This window comes from Trachurus trachurus (assembly GCF_905171665.1).
Source record: "Trachurus trachurus genome assembly, chromosome: 10".
Lineage (NCBI taxonomy): Eukaryota > Metazoa > Chordata > Actinopteri > Carangiformes > Carangidae > Trachurus > Trachurus trachurus.
In genome coordinates, this window is record NC_139894.1 from 18,039,425 (window position 1) to 18,059,613 (window position 20,189).

Below are 20,189 nucleotides of genomic sequence, written 5' to 3' on the forward strand. Positions count from 1 at the left end.
AGTTCATTTTTAAGAAAAAGGAAGAAAAAAATATATACAAAATGCTAAGTTTAAAAAGTTCATATCAAGCCTTTTATTTGGTATACAGATATTCATAGATTTATACAGTATATATAGATATATGTATATATGTAACACATGTGCCACTGCAAAGTCACAGACAAACTTATTTTTGCTAAGAAAAGAAAGAAAAAGAAAAAGGAAAATATATAATATATCATGTGCTTAATTTCAGAGTAGTGCCGTGAAGCGCTTGCAATGAAAGATAACCAAAACCGGAATGATGAGGTAACTGCCAGGCAGGAAAACAATCACCTATAATGGGTCAGTAATAATATAATAATAATAATAATAACAACAACAATAATAATAATAATTCTATTGTAACAAACGGATCAAATAGGCAACTGAGAAGTATAGTGGCAGCATGGACCCTTAGTGTCAAACTAGAGAAAAGGATTAAAGTCTATAACATACACACACACAGAGTATGCATACAGACAGACAGTGCATAAACGTACAAACAGGAAGTAAAGTCAGTCACTCATGAGAGCAAAAAAAAAGAGAGAAAAATACACTCTCAGATGTTGTTACTTTTGTCTGATACACAACAGAAACTCAGGCATGCTCCAGGACACCTAAAAGCCTCCTGCACACACACTCACCCACACCAACACACACACACACACACACACATACAAACACACAAAATGAAAATACAGTCATGTACCACAGCCCTGCACTATTATGGGCTGACCAAACGCAACTTTCAAAGTTATGGTGCGTGTACACACACACACACACACACCACTGCAGGATGATGGGTCACTCACTGACAGATGTGACGACCAGCGTGCATGTACGTGTACAGGAGAGACTAACAGATGGGAAGGAAACAACTGGGCAAGGGGGGAAATTCGGGAAGGATGGCAGACAAAGGTCAAACTGAAAAAATGAAAGAGTGCTGCACAAAGGGTAAGGAAATGGTGTGTGTGTGTGTGTGTGTGTGTGTGTGTGTGTGTGTGTGTGTGTGTGTGTGTGTGTACAAGCACGCACGTCTATCGTTATATCAGGAGCAGGCAGTACTGTTGGACAGACGATGAGGAGTGTGGCTCCCTCGTGTGGTCACTCTGAGTCTCTTTGGACCTCTGAGGCATCAGCCCGACAGATGGGACACGTCCTGTTGGCCTGAGGGCAGGGAGGAAACAACCAGTTAGGTTTCAGAGGCAGCTCACTGTTAGAAATCAAACAAAAGCTCAGTCCTACAACTGCACGTTTGGATAGTGACCAAACTCACCACTGAACTTCCTCATAAAAAAAAGATTTGTGCTGTGGATTTTAAGATTACATTTTTTAAATTTGTTTTGTATTGAACTGTAATCCCTATAACCCACTTCACACAGAGGCTTTGGGCAATGCCTCATCATTCTGAATCATAAGACTGTGTTATGATTAACACAAGAACTTGAGCTCAAGTGCCCTTTATTTATTTATTTTTAGCATTTTTGGTGGGTTCAGTGTGGTTTTCAGAATTCACAAACTCTGCTGAGCTCAATTTAGGAGCTTTTAGAGACAAGCCTGATGTTTGTCTCTGTTTTCTGACAGATCTGTTGAAAAGTAAGATTCTCAATACACTTTGGTAATTAAGGAGGTGCCTGTGTCACTTCAATAATGTGTGTCTGGATAGGCGACAGTGAATATCACAAAAATAAAGTTTTCTCTTGGTGAATTACTGATTAGGACTCAGAGTGCAGAACTGCCAGGTCACTCAGGTTTTGACTTCCCACCTCCTGCCACAAAATGTGTGGTCAGGCTTTAAATCAAACCTTATACATGGCATACGGCAAGGCAGGCAAGGTAAGTTTATTTATACAGCACCATTCAGACCAAAGGCAATTTGCCTTTACAGGAGCATGGAAATACATTAAATCAGAACATTAAAGGGCACTTCCACTCGTAATCAATCAGATATCAGGTCACCTATGATCAGTTCATTTCATACCATCCATACTCGTGGACGTTTATATTCGTTTTTGTTCAAGAATCTATCGTTTTTTCCATGTTCATTAATGGGCTCCGGACTAATTTTAAAATTGTTCTGTGGTCGCAAGTAACGTCCTTTGGACCATCATTTAAATTTTAAAATTTGCTTTACAATTAAATTAAATCAAAATTTGGACTTATTGCGGCTTCCGCATTGTTCCTTTCCGTGTCAGAGAACACAACAGTAGAGGGACTCTCAAAGATAACCATGAGGGACTCTGAGGCGTTTGTTCTCAGACCCAGAAAGGAACAATGCGGAAGCTGTGGTAAGTCTGAATTTTGATTTAATTTAATCGTAAACTGAATTTTAAAATTTTATTATGCCTAGAAATGTCCTTTAAGAAGACATGAAAAAAAAAAAATCACTGAATAAAAATAAAAACATTTGAAGAAACCATAAATGAGGAGATACTTACCCTCAGCCACTTGTCAACACATTTCCCGTGGAACTCGTGGCTGCAGGGCAGGACTCGCAGCAGTTGGCGGGATTCAAAATCACTCATACACACCACACACCTGCAACACAACAGGTGCAATCATAGGTATTCATCGTATTACAAAAAGTTAACGTTCTATTGTGAGAATACCGCACCTGTCTTTTCTTGCATGTATCCACACACCAGAAACTCATGGGTATCAACAGTCATTTGTTTTGTAAAGGGACCATGTGCTATATTTGATCCGTTCTGTCAGTTAGCTTAAAGCTTATTTACACGTAGGACATTTTGCTTGTTATGTCCACCTCTGTCATATCACTGCACCAACTTTGTATTTCAGCTAGCAGAAAATTCATTATCCATAATTTCCCCTCCCAGCAGGTGATGACCTTGTAGACCTGAACAGGCACTCACAGTGTTTGCTCAGACTGATGGTTATTTGGATTGAACCGATAGGAGGGAAGCTGTTCAATGTCTCCTTTGGTCAGTCCTCGGAGTTTGGCCTCTCCCAGACGCTCAGCGAGGTTCAGGAGGGCCTAGGGGAGAAATCGTAAGTGACAGCAGAACGATCAGAGTCTGCATTCAGCACACGAAACAATAAAACATAAGACCACCAACCTCATAGTTTTCCACCTCTCCATCGTCTACGTCCAGCTCTAGGCTGATCGCAGGGCCTGTGGGCTGGACTGGCAGCATTGAACTAGAGAGGAAATTCAACAGGGTTTTTATAAGTTCAGGTGATTAAAGGTATGTTTTTTAAGTTTAGCTGCCAAGTTGTACAGATTTAAGACCAGTATGAAAGTTTAGTGGCATCTAGTGGCGAGGTTACAGATTTCAACCTTGAAAGACGACATGCTGCCTATGTAGATTCGAAGGGCTCATTCTAAGTAAATAAACACACTGCAATTCTTAGTTTCAGGTGATAAAACACTAATGAAAACATAACCATGAATATCATATTTTATTTCAGCTAATATATCCTCTGTACCCTGACAAACTGGCCCTTTAACTTTCTCTCACAGGTAGCTGTGATAGCATTTGTTGTCAGGTTGAATAGTTAATGGGCCAAAAATTGAACATTTTACAGACTAATTGGATATATCTAATCTCTCTGAAACCGACGGTGAATTGTTTAAATGATATCAATTGTTGATCGCTAAGGTTATTTTCCCCTTTTTAATGCAACAAATGGCAACAAATGCTTTGTTTTAATTGTTAAATAATTAAATACTCTTCATTTTCATGATTGAACTAATAAATCTTATCTTGGAAAAGACTTTTGGCATCCACAGCCAACTCAAAAATTAATCCAATCATATTGTAAAACATGATCTGTTCTAATGTCTTTCAAAGTACGGTAAATGTCTGAAAAGTCCAGACATCAACTTAGTCAAATTCATCATCAAGACTTAATATGTTTACAAGACTTATTTCCTTACTTTACTACATGAATGATTAATCTACTTACAGGAAGTAAGGCAGGAGGCTGGGGTGGTAAGGCGAAGGTGGCAGTGGCTGTTGTGAGCGGTACCGCCGCCCCGGGAGACGCCGAGGAATGAAGTTTGGATAAGACTGGGGAGAGAGTGACAACACATACACACGTCAGATTCTCATCTTCAGGTTGAAAAAAACTCATTAACATTTATCTACTTAATGTTTTTGCTCACCACTCCAAAGAACTCCTGTGGCAGGGGGTCGTGGGAGAGGAAGTGAAGCTGTGTGGAGTGTGGGGTCAGCGCTGGGTGGGTGGCGGGGGGGTAGTGGAGCCCAGCACCCAGAGACAGGTGCTCTCCAAGCAGCTCCACGTCATTCTCTATCCTCTGTAACGGCTGGAGAAGCAAAGAAGAAATAAGATTGTTGTCATCACAGCAGCAGAAGCAAGTTAATCACAACATAACTTCAACTGAAGTGTAGATTATCACTTTTATAAATTCAACCCTTTAAAAGGTCATTAACAGCAACCTGAAATAAGAAAATGACACTCTATATATTAAATTGCATTTGTGATGATCAGAGTTTTTATTTTAATTAAAAAGAAACTAATATACAATTGATATTCAAATTAATACGACAATGCCATTGCCTTTGGCAATACTTAGTATGATGTCAATTTTGTCAAGCTGCTTCAATCAATAGTTAATATCAAAGTCACAGAAAAGAAAATGTGGACAATATTTAACAAAAACTACAACATGCCTCATTTCGAGGCCTTTGGCAAACAGCTGGTGTGTTACCAAACAACACACAACACCAAATACCCTGTTCAGACCTATCGAAAGTTCTCCAGTCACAAGTGGACAGCTCCAAGTACATCAGATCACATCTGGCACCAGAAGACATCTCCACTAGGGATTTTCTAGGTACGATTATTGCATTTAAATTCCTACCAATTCAATGTTACGTATGGACCATTTACCTTTACTTTGGTGCACATCTGCCAATACAGTTCTGACATAATCTTTTTTTGGAAAGTGACGGTATTTAGGAATCTTTACGATCAATTAATTGTGGCGTTTAATACCGCGATTAATTGTGAAAACAAGTAATTGTGACATCCCTAATCTCCACGTGTCTCAAATGACTGCATAGGATCAGATCTCACTTTATGTTCACATATGTAAACATATGTGTTTTTAACCAGCCCAACTATGACAGACGGGTCAGTTTTCAGTGTGTGGACACACACATTGAGTGAGAGACAGAGAGAGATGAGAGGCACAGAGGAGTTGAATGAATTATTGAGCTTTGTACAGCTCTTACAATGAAATAGAGTTTTAGCCATTTGAAATAATAACACTTTCTGTCTATTATAAAACTGGAGTGACTAACGACTCTCGGGCAGAGGATGTCAGTTGAGTAGGCAGTTCTTCAATGTGACATTTGTGTTCACCCTCCTACAAAGCATCAGGCCACATCTGGTCCAGATCATCTCTGAATGTGAGCGTTCAGGGCTCAACTGCATCACACCTGTAATGTCCACTTGTAATGAGATTATCCAACATGTTGATGCCAGGGCTGAACAGGGCCCAAGCGTTAGCAACTACTGAAGAACATGAGAGAAACTTGCTCCAGCAAGTGTAATATATGCATCATTTGCTTGAACATAGTAAAAACCTTTGCTGCTGCATTTTTATTGAGCAGGTTGAAGTGAAAGATGCTGGCTGACAAGCTGCATCCTCAAGTGAAGTTTTTCTTTAAATCAAAAGAAGGAGGAAAGTGTTTTTAAGACATGAATAGAGCGATATAGCCAGACTTTAAAACATATGTTGTTCTTTCCAGTGCTCACAAAGGATGCATCCCATACAACATTTGCTCAGTTTGAAACAAAGCCACATGCAATAAAAACTTACGCGTTCATACTCACCGATCGTGCCTGCTGTGTCGGATAGGGTCCAAACTGTCCCGGCTGGGGCAGGTGAGGTGGGTGGTGGGAGAGGTGTGTTGGGGGATGGGGGAGGTGAGGAGGCGGAAGGAGGAAGGCCTGGTCACTGGACAGCAGCGATGGGAAGGGATAGGGCATCGGTAAGTGCTGCACAGAACACGTCTGAATGACCTGACAAAGAGAGGAAAAACAAAGACACATGTTGCAAACAGTATTAAATATGAAGACATCAAATGAAGATGGTTCCTGCAGCTGCAACTACAAAACAGCTGGAACTTCATCTCTTACAAAAAAAACAAGAGCACACTCACAGGAGGAGGGACGCTGCAGACAGGGTAGTGCTGTCCGCTGAAAACCACCGAGCATGCTGGGATCTGCTGAGGGGCCGAGCGAGGTGGCAGGCCTGGCGGAGCTCCCGGAGGAGAAACAGGATACGATACTGGAGCTGAACCCTGAGTAATGAGATCAAACTCAAATATAAGCCCACAGATCATGTTTTAAAGCTGAGCAGCAAAACATGTACACATAAACCTCATGCATCAACCGTTGACGCATCTCTCTGGGAGGTTTTCTCAAAAACCCAGGCATTACTGTGATGATAAAACATTCAAACTGTCATGGTAACAAACATATCACTAGATTTCATAATGCTAATGAAAAGGATGAAGCCTGGCTCCTCGTGTCTGCCCACTTCTTTCATGTTTCTCAATTGATTCAAATAACAAAAGGAAATGGAAAACTCACTATGATTAGGCAGGCTGATGATAAGATGTGGAACAAGATCCAAGTTGTATTTTTAATGGACATGCAAGGATTTACATGATGTAACTGGCACTTAAATGATTTTATTGAACTCATACATGACAACAACTTGGAATAAATAAAGTCCTTTCACAGATTTTGCAGATTACCTGCAAATAGTTTTTTTTTCAATAGACCTTTTCACAGGCAGCCAGATAGTATAAACAAATACAGGTGTTACCAAGGATACGAATTAAGGCTCCATTCCATTTAGTGTAGCAGAGCTTTTCTAATGAGCCAGCATGCACAATTGATAGTTTTCATGTGACGTCACGTCACGGCCCGTATGGAACGCCCCCCTGGCGGTCAAAAACAATCTACTTCCCCACTATCCGCTGGCTTAGGACAAGGCAAAAAAAAAAACACACACTGCTCCCTGCTGCTTCAAAAATACCGGTGTTATGGCCCAACTAGTGTCTGATTTAACTGGTTACCGTACCGAACAACAGCTGTGCTGCACTTCCATCCGCAGATTTGTCACAAATTCACAAATCAAGCCGCAGTTCACATGTTACTGCAGCCAATATGCTTCTGTGAGTGAGCCTGGCTTATTCCTCCATACGGACAGTCAGCGTCACACTACTCTCACTCTCTGCACAATACTGCACAGTATGACAAAGCCTGTTGTGTTAAAGTTACGAACTAATGGAAAACACTCTGAAAATATGCTAAACAATATGAAAAGCACAGCTGCAGTTGTGTTGGTACTGGTACTCTGGTTGAGAAGAGCAACTGTCTGCTCTGCTCTTTCCCAGAGAAGCACGTGTCAGTAGCCTACGTGAATTTGTCATTACCGGTCCCGTTACCATCGTCCTCGCCGCGGGCAGTCCTGCTGCCGTGTCCGGTGGCGGGCGGTCCCGGGTTGCCATCGCCGCCGGTCCCGCTGCTGTCAGACCGCACCGGTGCGGTCGTCAGCAGCCGTCATCGTTGCCGTCGGTAGCGGTGCGTAGCAAAGCTCCAGGGGGGGGGCAGCTGGTCACCGTGCAGCCCAACACAGGGCACTGGTTTGTGGGTGAGAGGAGCAGGGAGCCTGGGCTGGAGCTCAGACTGTGGAGCTCAGCGGAGCTGCGGTACCAGGACGGTGTTCCCGCACAGGAAAGTTACAGGTACATTTCTACCACTTCAATGAGTTCAGAAACATTATTTTAAGATCAAAAAACTACAAAATGGGACTTTTAATCAGAAACCAGTTGGGCCATAACACCGGAAATATTGGTTGCAAGCGGTGGAGGATGATGGATTCTCCACCAGGTAAATGTAAACATCGCCCAACTCGAGCTTCGGCAGGGAACTGGTCATTTTAAACAGCTCGTATACAGCAGCTGGTGTTGAATATGGGTCACAAGTAGGGGTTGCACGACTTCAGATTTTTTAAAGTCGACTCTAATGTTATGAAAGTCGAGTTGACGTTGACTAGTCGCTGATGACGTCATTCATATTTTTCCCATCATAACTAAAATCACAGGAGGAGGGAAAAGCTTTGCAACAATCTGTATTCACTGACTGACAGCTCACGCACAGAAATTAGTCCACAGAACAGCAGCTTTATAAACAACAAGCTGTAAATCAGTTTGTTTTTTTGTAACATAGCTACACTCCTATAGCCTACAAGTGCAAAAGATAATAGGCTACTGTAGCTACTGTCCGTTAAACAATTAGGGAGGAAAACGACACACAGGCCTCGTCACCATCACAGTCCTGCTCAGTCACAGTTTCACTCACAGCTTTTTTTCCTGGTTGGTTGTTGCTGTTGTTGGTGGTTGTTGTTGTGCGCGACGTAAAGCTGTCGATATGAGCAGAGTTTTTTTTTTTTTTTTTAATTGCCGGCAGCCGGACACACTTGCCGTGGAAGCGCAGCGCCTCACAGGCGCGCCGCGCTTGGCGTCTCGCAGGCAGCAGCTTCTCCTGCTCTCTCCGCGCCGGTCAAACATCGACCCGTCTGTAGCTACTCGGTTTTCCACACACACAGGTCTGTCTCTAGCGCTGTATGGATGTGTGCCTTTTGTGCAGACGCAACTGATAAATATTTATAGACGGACAAGCAAACTAATCATCATTTATTTTATTTTGAAAATTGACCGGATTCTCTCGCCTTTTCTGTGCCCAACTTCCTGTCTGGTACGAGATCGTTCTATCCAGCTTGACGGCGCTCGTATTTTTTTCATTCAGCGCACTCGGCTGTTGTTTCAAGCTGCTACTCTTGTACTGTCACATGATCAGCGACTAGTCGACGTCAAGCTGAAAACGTCATTGTGGAGCAGTAAAGTCGAGTAGTCGATTAGTCGACTAGTCTGTGCAACCCCTAGTCACAAGTGCCCAAAACTTCTGAAAAGGTCTATAAAATCTAATTAATCATGTGCCTCATTTTACTTTAAGAAGTGCACAAAATTAAATAAACCAACATATAACCAAAATATTTGTTATTATTTGTTAAATCATGGATATGATGCCTTTCTGGTTGTATTTTGCTTTCCTATGATATCAAATGATACACACCAGCATTTCTCAAGGGTAACAATTACATTTTGCCAATAAACTTTCCTCTAACAGAGCCAATTAAAAAACTTATTTCACTGAATCAGCCCCACTGGAAAACTAGAATTACCGCCTTGTGGTTGCATGCCTCCGCTAACCAGCCAAGTTGCAGGAAATATGGTCAAATCTCTCCTTCCTGAATTACATCACTGAGTAATGTGAAGTGTTTTTGCAGAACATTATGATGTTACAGTGAGGCTGACTGTTGACCGTTGACTGAGGAGAAAAATCGTCATCACTTCATTTTATCCTAAACTTGAGTTAAATTGTGTCATACTTCGGGCATGAATTTGCAAGTTATGGACAAAAACGTGACCTTCTCGTTTCATAAACCTTACTAGGGTCATTTCAGTCCTTTCTAAACTGTCGACTATTCAACGATTCGATTCAGAGAGGTTTGATTCGACTATCAACCTCGTTGTCGAATCATTGCAAAATGTGGTTATGAAAAAAAAGACCGTACCATTCTGAATAAATAGGGGTGCTCCCTGCTGCTGAACATCTGGTTTTACATAGGTGAGACTGTTTTGATACAAACAACACAGTGACTGCTCTCTCTACTTGATGTCGTTTCCCTTCAATGGAGGGAAAATTATATCTGGGCTAAAGTTTTCTGTCCACACAATGATGGGTCTTCACGTTTTCAGTCTCCATACACACTTGTTAATTCACAGCACAAACTTGTACTCGCCATCGCTGCACCGTCCTCAAAAGAGAGACTGTGATGTTGTGCATGTGAGCCTAATCAGGAAAAGGATGGATAGAGAATGGCCTGTTGTTTTTATCTTATGCCAACTGAAGAATTACATTTGTCTATTCAGGTGTTTTAGCTCTTTTCTCCGGAACGGAATAAGACGTGAATCAATGAGGGGAAAAACAACACGATTCGACGATTAGTCGACTGAAGGAAAAATCTGATGAATCAGATTCTACTATGGAAATCCTTAGTCGAGGACCCCCCGACTTCTTTTATTCACGATACACCTCACAAAGACTGAACTCACCTGCTCATGGAGGTCCAGCACCACACTGCTCTGTTGCTGGGATGGGTGGGGGTGTGGGTGCTGTGGGTGGGCCGCAGGGTGCAGCAGCCTGGGCGACAGGTTCGGTGACTGGTGGAGCGGCCTCGGGGAGGGGTTCTGGGGGTGGTAACCTGGGCGCTCCTCTGGCCCGGGCCCGGGCCCCGGCCCTCGGGGCGGCTGCTGGCTGTAGGGGGGGTAGCCTTGAGGGGGGGCCGGGTGGCGGTAGTTCTCATCCTGGTGGCCTGACGACAGGCCGTGGTGGGAGTGCAGGTGGTGGTGGTGGTGATGGTGCGCGTTGGGATGGTGGTGGTGGTGGTGGTTGTTGTTGTTGCTGTTGTAGTGGTGATGGTTGTTGTGGGCGTGGTGGTGGTGGCGGGTCAGGCGGTCTCTCCTGCCACGCTGGCGTCTCATTGGGGGGCTGAAGAGGAAGAACGAGGGGAGAAGTGAAGAGGAGGCAGAAGAAGCTACATTGTCATGTGTATCACCATAAGTAGCGGAGCTGCCAGCCACTGCAAAACGTGTGAAGCCAATATTGACAAAAAGCAGAACAGAGGGAGACGACAGTGTATTTTAACCACAGCTCTTCTGCCTTCAGGGTACGATGTGTGTGTTCAAGGAAGAGCAGCTTCTGTGATGTCCTTGTAAACACATTTCAAGTACAGAGTTTCGAGATGTTTTATCATATTTTATATTCTACATTAGAACTGATCCTATTTTTTACTTTAAAGGTGCAGTGTGTAATATTTGTCAAGGTTTATTGGCAAAATCTGAATATACTACCAATGAATATATTTGTGTAAGTGTATAATCGCAGTGTTTCCTATACATTCATTTATTCGTGGCAGCCCACCACAAATAAATTATGTCCGCCACAAATAGATTTTTCGATTTTTGGCTCGACCAACGCAAAATCGCTCCGTTCATTCATCTCTGCATAGCACTCTTTCTCTGTTACTGGCGTTCACACACACACAGAGAAGCGCGCATGCATGACAGCAGTGCGCAGTGAAAGCAAAACTCATACAGTCCGATCGCCCCCCCCCCCACCCGCCACAGTCTCCTTGCAAACCTGTGGGAAACCCTGAATCGCTATAAAATAAAATCTGTTTGGTTTTCATAGCCTTATAATTCTTCTTCTATAAATACATATCCACCTTTTTCCAAAAGTCAAAAACTTAAGCTGGTTTTGCTCTTCCGGTGGAATTGTATGTTTACGTTTTCATGGTTTCAGTAAATGCATGGATCTTTTTTTTTTTTTCCTTCATTGAAAATCTGTAAAATGCATGGATCATCACGCCAGCTTTTAAAAATGGATATCACACAAATGGACATCCATTGTTAAAAGCCAGCGTTAATAGATCCATGCGTTTACCGTAACTATGACAACTACTGAAACCATGGAAACGTAAATTTACAATTCCGCCGGAAGAGCAAAACCCTACGTTCGGAAACTTGTGGGTAGCAAGGGTCTTGCTTAGAGAGTGTCGCCGTGTTGCGCTGCCATGTTTGCATGGAATAGAAAATCCAGCCAACCAGAGAGCACGTTTCAAGAGTTTCACGTTCTTAAATAAACAATAGAATTATTTAATAGATAAATAATAGAATCGGAAGCTGTCACTGTTTTCCCCTCATTTTACACACTGGACCTTTCCATCATTGAAATACACCAACGACCCTAATCAAGACAACTTTAAAGCCCCAGTATGTAACTTATTTGGCTTTTTATTAGCAAAAATCAAATATTGCTTTCATAAATACGTATTTCACTAAAGCCGAACCACACCCGCATACAAATGAAAGCTTTCTCGTACCTTAGAATGAGTTACAAGTTACAAGTCGTTACAAATATACAAGGGGGGCGCACGGAACCTTGGCTGCCATGTTGCATGGCCATTTATTACGTTGAGTGGCAGCGTGACTGTAGGTAACCACAGAAACTCACCGGAGCTGTCAGCTTGGAGAGAAAGTTTTCCAGGTAGCGCCTGTTAAAACTGTCACCACTGTGTAGTGAGGAAGGACAGAGGCACTGATGTTGCATTCAAGTGCAGTCAGACACCTGAATGACGCCGTCGGCAAACCAACCGGATGTCATTTTACTCGACGAGAGAAAGACGGTAAAACGTGGGTCAGGTAACAATACAACATCACCATGACAACATATTGTCACGCCTGCATTGTTTTACATCGTGCTGGCGGACCACTTGTTTACATAGACGCTTGTTTATCCTGTTACATGCAGCGTCTGTTGTCTGTCTGACGTCTGCCCGATTTCCCGTGAATGCAATATCAAGAATACGTTCCGATATGCAACCGCACCGCTAGATGGGGGTAATTCCTACATATTATACCTTTAAAAACCTAAACTAGTGGAAATACACAAATCTTTGCAGATTGACTTAAAGGGATAGTTCACCCTAGAATGATATTTCGCTCATTATCTACTCACCCTCATGTTGACTAAGGGCTGGAAGAAGTTTCGGAGCCCACCGTCCCTTCTCTGAGTTACAGGGGGTCTTAGCGTAGCAGTGCATTTCAATGCCATGGTAGCAAAGGGACACCAGAGCTCTTCGTAAAAAAAACACACACAAAAAAACATCCAAATACCTCCATGATGCTCGTATGTAATGTCCGTCTTGTGCTGAAGCCCCAAATTGCGGAATTGTCCCGAAAAAAAATAAATAAGTCCACATTCCAAGCATGTTTGTAGCATTAGCTCCCAGTGTTGTTGTCCGGTCTTCCGCTGCCAGCGCGCATGCGCAATGTTCGCACTGAGACTCGAGTCGGTCTCAGTGCTCTCATGTGCTCTTGCGCATGCGCGCTGGCAGCGGAAGACCGGACAACAACACTGGGAGCTAATGCTACAAACATGCTTGGAATGTGGACTTATTTATTTTTTTTCGGGACAATTCCGCAATTTGGGGCTTCAGCACAAGACGGACATTACATACGAGCATCATGGAGGTATTTGGATGTTTTTTTGTGTGTGTTTTTTTTACGAAGAGCTCTGGTGTCCCTTTGCTACCATGGCATTGAAATGCACTGCTACGCTAAGACCCCCTGTAACTCAGAGAAGGGACGGTGGGCTCCGAAACTTCTTCCAGCCCTTAGTCAACATGAGGGTGAGTAGATAATGAGCGAAATATCATTCTAGGGTGAACTATCCCTTTAAACATAATTTCTGCCTGAATGCAATTACTCCACTATTCTGTCATTTATAATTCAACAAATTCAACCATTTTGTTCTTGTGTAAGTGCATCAGGCTCACCTGGTTTTAATACATCAAAATGTATTCAATTAATTGCTGCACATAATAAAGTTTTTCATCATCATTTAATCTGGTAATTACTTTCTCAGTTAATCAATTCATCGTTGGACCATTGAAAAGGCAGAGAATAGTGAAAAGTGCTTGTCACAACTTTCTTACACTGAATCCTCTAAGAGTTTTTCAGTCTGGGGGTGTTCTGTCAATCGTACAAAGAAAACCCCTCATTTTCTGGTTTAGTCATTTCACACAATTTTATTAGAACAGCTTTAAGTCTTAGACTGTTGGTGGTTCAGAAAGGCTATTTAAAGAAATAAACCTGGGATTTTTGACATGACCTTTACCAGACTGATAATGACGACAATGATTATGTGTATTTTGGTTGCACACAGAAAACACACTGACCTGCGACGGTTGCGAACAGGTGTGTGGCATCTCTCTGGCATGTAGTGGGGATGTGGTCTGCGACTGGGAGGCAGCTCCCAGGGGCGAATGGGAGAGGATGGAGTAGAGGGGGGGGCAGAGCTCAGATCCAACATGGACTGCTGAGAAAGACGCTGCCTCTTAGGACTCGGGCTGTCTTCCATCTGCACGGAGGAGAGGGAGGGGAGGAGAGGGGAGGGGAGGGGAGGGGAGGGGAGGGGAGGGGAGGGGGAACCAGGGTAATGGTCAGGGAAAAAAAGAGAAAGAAGACAGACAAAAGGGGAGAGTGAATAAGAATGAGAACCGATAACATACGAATCCCATTCAAAGCAGGATCAAAGCAGAGGTAACAGGCAGCGTTCATGTTTCATACTTACTTTGTCCCGGTCCTCGCTGCACACATTATCCGGATGAAAATGTAACACTCCTCCTGCAGGCCACAGAGGAAATAAAAACACAATCAGATAAGGGAGCTAAGAAAAACAACATCACAAGACACATGGACATAAGCTTGCTAAGCCAACAGAAATACAACCACACCAAACACACACAAGCAGCTGGTTGCCTTTGATTTTCTTTTTCCATCCTAAGACCACACTGGATGCCAAAAAGTCGTTATCTTGATGCAGCCCGGGTGATTTGCTTGATCAGTTGAACAGTCATACAGACTTAAAGCAGAAGTTAGCGATCCGGTCGTTTTGGCTAACTTCTTGTCAGCCGATGGAGTTAGCAGTCCCCGCCCTCGTCATGGATCTATTGGTCCTCGTCCCTACGTCACCACATTCACGCGCATCCCTTGGCTGCACACACAGCCCTTCATGCCGTTCTCTCTCCTCATTGGATAAAGCTTGTAGGATACAAGGAAGTATACAAGACGTTTTCTCCTCGGCTCAGAGCAGAGCAGAGTGACTGACAGACCCGTGTTTCGGACCAAACACTCTATGTAATTGATTGCCTTCGGAAGATATAACTACTTAAGACTTATATTAACACAAATATTCCGCTTACTTCTGCTTTAACGCCACGATATGTACAAGACAAAAAGAAATGTGCATTTGATGTCTTGGTACACACAAAAAAACTTGCAGCTCCCCATTGTCACTGAGGGTCTGTCGTTCAATCAGGCTTTAAATGTTAAAACAAGAGAAGAGGCCATCTCTGGAAGATGTCGGACTAGAACCATCCTCTCTGGCTCACACAGACAAATAACTCCCTCTGATCCAGCATGAAAAGCCTGCCATGTGGACTCACAGAGACAGACGCCCCAGACATCCACAATCAAACATGGACAACACTCTGGAGCATCTTGTTGGTTTTGCAAACTGAAGCACACACTACATTGTTTGGATCCAGTTGATAACTTTTGTCTTTAGACATTGTCACCATCACTTTTCTTCAAGTTATTGTAGTGTACCATCCAGGGGTAAAAGGACAGATTGATTGAAGGTTAATCTGCAACAATGTTGAACCGTTGCCAAGTTTCAGGCTCTCAGATGTGAAGATTTGCTCCTTTTCTCCTATTTCTATCATTGTATACTGAATATCTTTTGGTTTTGGACTGTTGGTTTGACAAATCAAGCCACTTTTGCACTATTTTCTGAAATTTTATAGACTTGTTTGATGAAAAAAAAAAAGACAGACTAATCAAAAAGGGAACTTTTTGTCCATAAACTGAAAAGATGCTGTGGACTACCTCTGATTCGTTATCACTTACCAGAAAGCCTGGGTTCAAGCCTTTGTGTTGGCAAAAATCTGCAATATCACTGAGCAACGCAGTGAATGATTATTCATTCAGCAACCACGCTCAGTATCTTCTGCCTATTTTTTTTTCTCCTTGTGGTGGGGGAGCAAGCAAAAGAAATCTCTCTCCAAAGATCAATAGACCATCACAAAAAAGACTTATTGATATGAATGAGATTAGTGGGTCCAAAAATATTAAATACTAAAAAAAAAAAGAGAAAAATCGTATCACTGTGCATAAAGCGCTAATGCCTTGCACATAATCTCAGAAAAACACAATGCTCTTCCAGCTGTTTATCTGACAGTCCACATGTGCAATCTGGATGCAGCATGCGCGCACAGACATTTCAGCAGCTTAAGAAGGATGTCCTTGAACTCAGCTGACAAGAGTTTCCTCTAAGCAGTCCCCAAAAACCTTTAATCACCAAAAAGAGGAGGAAAAAAAACTCTCCTCCCCTCATCTTTCTGTTTTTTTCTCTCCATGCCTCCCTCATCCAAACACCCCTTTCAGCTTTCCCCGAAAAAAAACAGATCTGAAAAGCGCCCCCCTTCCCACCCACCCACCCCTTTCTTGTCTTTGTGACACCACTCCAGAGCCATGTGAAGTCTGCCGATAGTGACAGCTCAAAGACGCCCTGCTAGTGGCTGCGGAGACCAGAGGGGCGGTTGGTTGACTGACTAGCCGACAGGAGGGCCGACACACTGGCTTACATCTTATTTCATCTACCATCCTTTTTCCTTTAGACCTCATAGGGTCCGAGGACTCTGCCTGCCGCCCATGTGGTTTGTGCAGAACTAGGTCTGTTAATGCTGATTCACCCCAGGGTTCATAGGAGAGGGGATGGAGAGCCAGACTGGATGGGTTCTGCTGGCGAGTACACGCGACCTTGTTTCCTCCAAGCATGGCTGCTGGGGGAAGACTGACACCATTTCTTTCAGGAATGACAATCCAGTCAGCCTGAGTAGAAAAACTTTGGAGTAGCAGCTGTCACCAAGTACCAGTTTCCTCCTGTTCTTTAACCGAGATATGGAGACTTGAACCATTATTTAGAAGAGACGGGCCAAAAATAGAGAAACAACCTATTTTACCCACATATTCTGTGGAGATCTCATGACAGCATTAATCTGTATAAACCGGTTGCTATTAAGTTGCAATGCTGGCAGGTTGTGGGATGCAACGCTCACTGCTTGAAACTGGGGGAGTAAGGGGAAAAAGAAAATCTGAGGTAAGACAGGGACACATATTTTAACACCACCCCCAAACAAACCCTGACACTTTTTGCAGAACGCGATACCACGGGGTGTAATACTGTGACATGTACAAAAACAAACAAGTACAAACAAACACAAAATCTGCAATACACATCTTACAAGCAGAACACGTCTCGCACACACAGAAAACACACACACAGACCCCAGCCAACGACGAAGAGGCATGTGCAGCTGCTGGGAGGGAGCGCACACAGCAGGGAGATTCACTGGTTAAGTCATTCACACAAACCCCTCTGTAGTTCTTCAATTTAGGAAGCATGTGTTTCTGTGTCCATCCCCTATGTGTGGGTTATTTTGGGTGTTTGGCAACAGTGCGGTTATTACGACAGAGGTCCATTAAAAGCCTGCTTTCATTCATTCACTGGACTTTTTTTTTTTTTTTTTTGCCTTTGAGGGGATCCAATCTGGTATTACAGAGGGTTTCTCCAGTCACTTTGAAACAGTCAGCCATTAAAACCTGCTTAAGGTTGAGCACACTGGTGCCAACGTTGCACACAGTGACAAGAGGCTGGGTGCAGTCTCACTAAATTTTATGATATGGCACTTTAACGTGTTTCTCTGTGGTATTCTTTTAAGGTTTTCGGAAGTTTTTCAGTCATAGTCTGGTTTGGTTAAAGAACTGCAGATGCTGTGGGCATGAAGAGTCAATTGAACCACTGTTCGACTCGTACTGGGCAAAATAAATAAATCTGACATGACAAAGTGAATAAACCATTGACTTCACTGTTCCTCTGGTTCTTTTTAGTGCTTTAAAAAGCACAACATCAATCTTTATTCTGACATGAACCACTGATGAGGGACCTGTTTGGCTAGTTTGGGACGATTTCAGCTTTGCACAGGTTACAATATAAGTAGAAGAGCGCTAAGATTTTAGGACGACTGTATCATTCATGCCAGCCTTTATCACAGTAGTGAGCAATCTGAAACAAAAGGGATAAAATCACTATCTAAAAAGAGCCTTCATTTTAAAATAATTTCAAGGCTTGTATCAAGGCTGCAAACTGTTATTTTTATCCACTTCCTCTGATACACTGGTCCCCTCACACACAGTCTTGTAAAGACTAAAGAGCATGTAGCATGTCTACACCACGAGGCAAATGAATCTGTCCCCGATCGCCACAGGAGTAATGCAATATGACCTGTGGGGCTTCGGCACCACCATCCCTGGACTATCCAGAGGAAAATTCTGCAGTGCTAAATTCCTACTGAGGGCCAGGATAATTTGTACTGCAAGTATTAAAGCCAGGCCAGTGACACACAAGACAGGAAGTTCAGGGGGAACCTGATGTGCCCTATTTTACCTAAGTAAATGCTACTCAAACCTCCAGAGCAGAGCCTCCTCTACATCCCCTGACATGACACATAGCTGGCCTTTTAAGCAACAGCTGGCAGTGAAAGCACCAAGCCTTTTAGTTAAATGTCTCAGAGCCTGTTAAGCTGCTAGTGGTCTGCCTGCATCCCTCAGGGGGGTGTATCCTGTGTGAGTGTGAGTGTGTGTGTGTGTGTGAGTGTGTAATGATGCATCTAGTAGCTGGGCTGCAGGCCCTGTTTACTGAAGCCTTGCTTACCGGCCCCGGGGTGTCTGTGAGCTCCGTGGGCAGAGTGGCGCTGCGCCCCTGCGGACAGGTAGCTCCCCTGGCTGTGCTGCTGCTGCTGCTGCTGTTGCTGCTGCTGCTGCTGTTGGCTCTCCGGGTAGCTGCGACCACCACCGTGGTGCGGAGCCCAGCCGGGGTTGCTCTGCTGCGGGTAGCCCACCCCTCCTCCTCCACCTCCGCTGGCGCTCATCAAGCTCCCGGTACCGACCGCGTTGCCACCACTGCCATTGCTCCCAACGCCGCCGTTCATGCCGAAATGATAGAAGCCGGACCGAGACCGAGACCGCGTCCTGGGGGGGTCCATGGCTGGAGAGGAGGAGGAGGAGGAGGGCGGTGGTGGTGGATGGACGTGATGAAGGTAGGCAGGAGAGGTGGATGTCCAGGAGAAACGGGCAGCAGGAGCCTCCCTCTTCTCTTCACTTCACACTCCGCTTCTCTGCGTCTCTCTAAACGCACCGAGTTACCTCTGCTGTCGACCGGTGACTGTGAGTGTTTTTCTGGGACATTTACAGCCGGTGTGTGTGTGTGTTTTTTTTTTATTTGTTTTTTTTTTAGTAATAAGGAGGAGGTGAGATACCTGGAAGCAGCGGGTTCAGGGAAGCACAGCCCTCATATTATGTCGCACAAGCAACATCTGCATCGACTCCATCCACTCTCTCTGCTATCTGTACGGGTCAACTTAACGGAGACCGCTTCTTTTTATTATTATTTACCACTTATGAATGTGCATAAGCTTAAAAAAAAAAAAATTACAGTCCCGTCGGCCTGCGGTAGCGCAAAAACTAGAATCAAAATACAGCTCAGTTATCAGTGGTTTTCGTCGCCTTCAGTTCAGCAGCTGAGCGAGTCTCAGGTTCTCTATTGTCTTTTCCACAGAGGACCACTGTCAGGCTTTTCCCACAGTAAAAAATAAAGTGTTTTTTAAAGGCTTTTTTGGTTTCAAGCAGCTGGGTCCTAAACGCATGCACTAGCTAGTAACTGCAAACTGAAGTTATAATATCTCCGCCGTCGAAAGCCAGCCAAGTTTAATACTTAAATCCCTGAACACAAGCACAAGATGGCTAGCTGACTGTCGAGCTGTTAGCAAACTAAAGGAAACCAGCCGCCCAGATAGATAGCTGGCTGGGGGAAACAAAGTTATTAGCATAGGTCCGTGAATAAATTACAACTGACCTGGACCGGGTAGCCTCGCTGTAAGTAGTAAAGTTACACCCCTTCGTCGTTGGCGAACTATACCTGCTCGTTCATTAGCATAATGTCGATTTTCCAGCTAGCCCCGAGGCTAAAAGGAAGCAGCGGGGTCTGGAGGGGAAAACAAGTCCAACAGTGCCGACATTACAAGCTAAGCTAACGTCGCACTCCGTCGATGTTAGGCTCGGTCGTTAAACGGCGCTAATAGCGGATTTACCTTGGACCGCATGAGGAAAAAAGCTGATCGCTACCTTATCCGTCAAGTAAGGTGGACAATATTTGTCCAATTTAAATCCCCTCTCGCATTCGCTGTGTTTTCTCTGGTCAGCGGGGAGTGTAGTGGAGATCAATCAATGGGAGTTTCACATCTCTGCCGAGTCGCACCCAATCGATCGCAGAGAAACGCATCGCTCGGCACGAAGCTAATACGCGTCGTGCTTCGACATAAATCACGTAAACACGAAGCGAGAATATGTTTTGAGTTC

The 20,189-nt window shown here is 43.9% G+C and overlaps 1 protein-coding gene across 1 annotated transcript; it reads right to left on the reverse strand.

Moving 5' to 3' along the window:
* Positions 1–148: 148 nt before the first annotated feature.
* Positions 149–20,043, reverse strand: LOC310992680 (E3 ubiquitin-protein ligase RNF38-like). Its single transcript, XM_083980820.1, has 12 exons — positions 18,487–20,043; positions 14,284–14,336; positions 13,889–14,070; positions 10,203–10,638; positions 6,174–6,314; positions 5,845–6,033; positions 4,148–4,309; positions 3,949–4,052; positions 3,099–3,180; positions 2,895–3,016; positions 2,460–2,559; positions 149–1,188 (listed from the first exon to the last, which is right to left on the reverse strand). The coding sequence occupies exons 1-12, from the start codon at positions 18,815–18,817 to the stop codon at positions 1,126–1,128; spliced, it is 1,965 nt and encodes a 654-aa protein (XP_083836946.1). The 5' UTR covers positions 18,818–20,043; the 3' UTR covers positions 149–1,125.
* Positions 20,044–20,189: the final 146 nt, after the last annotated feature.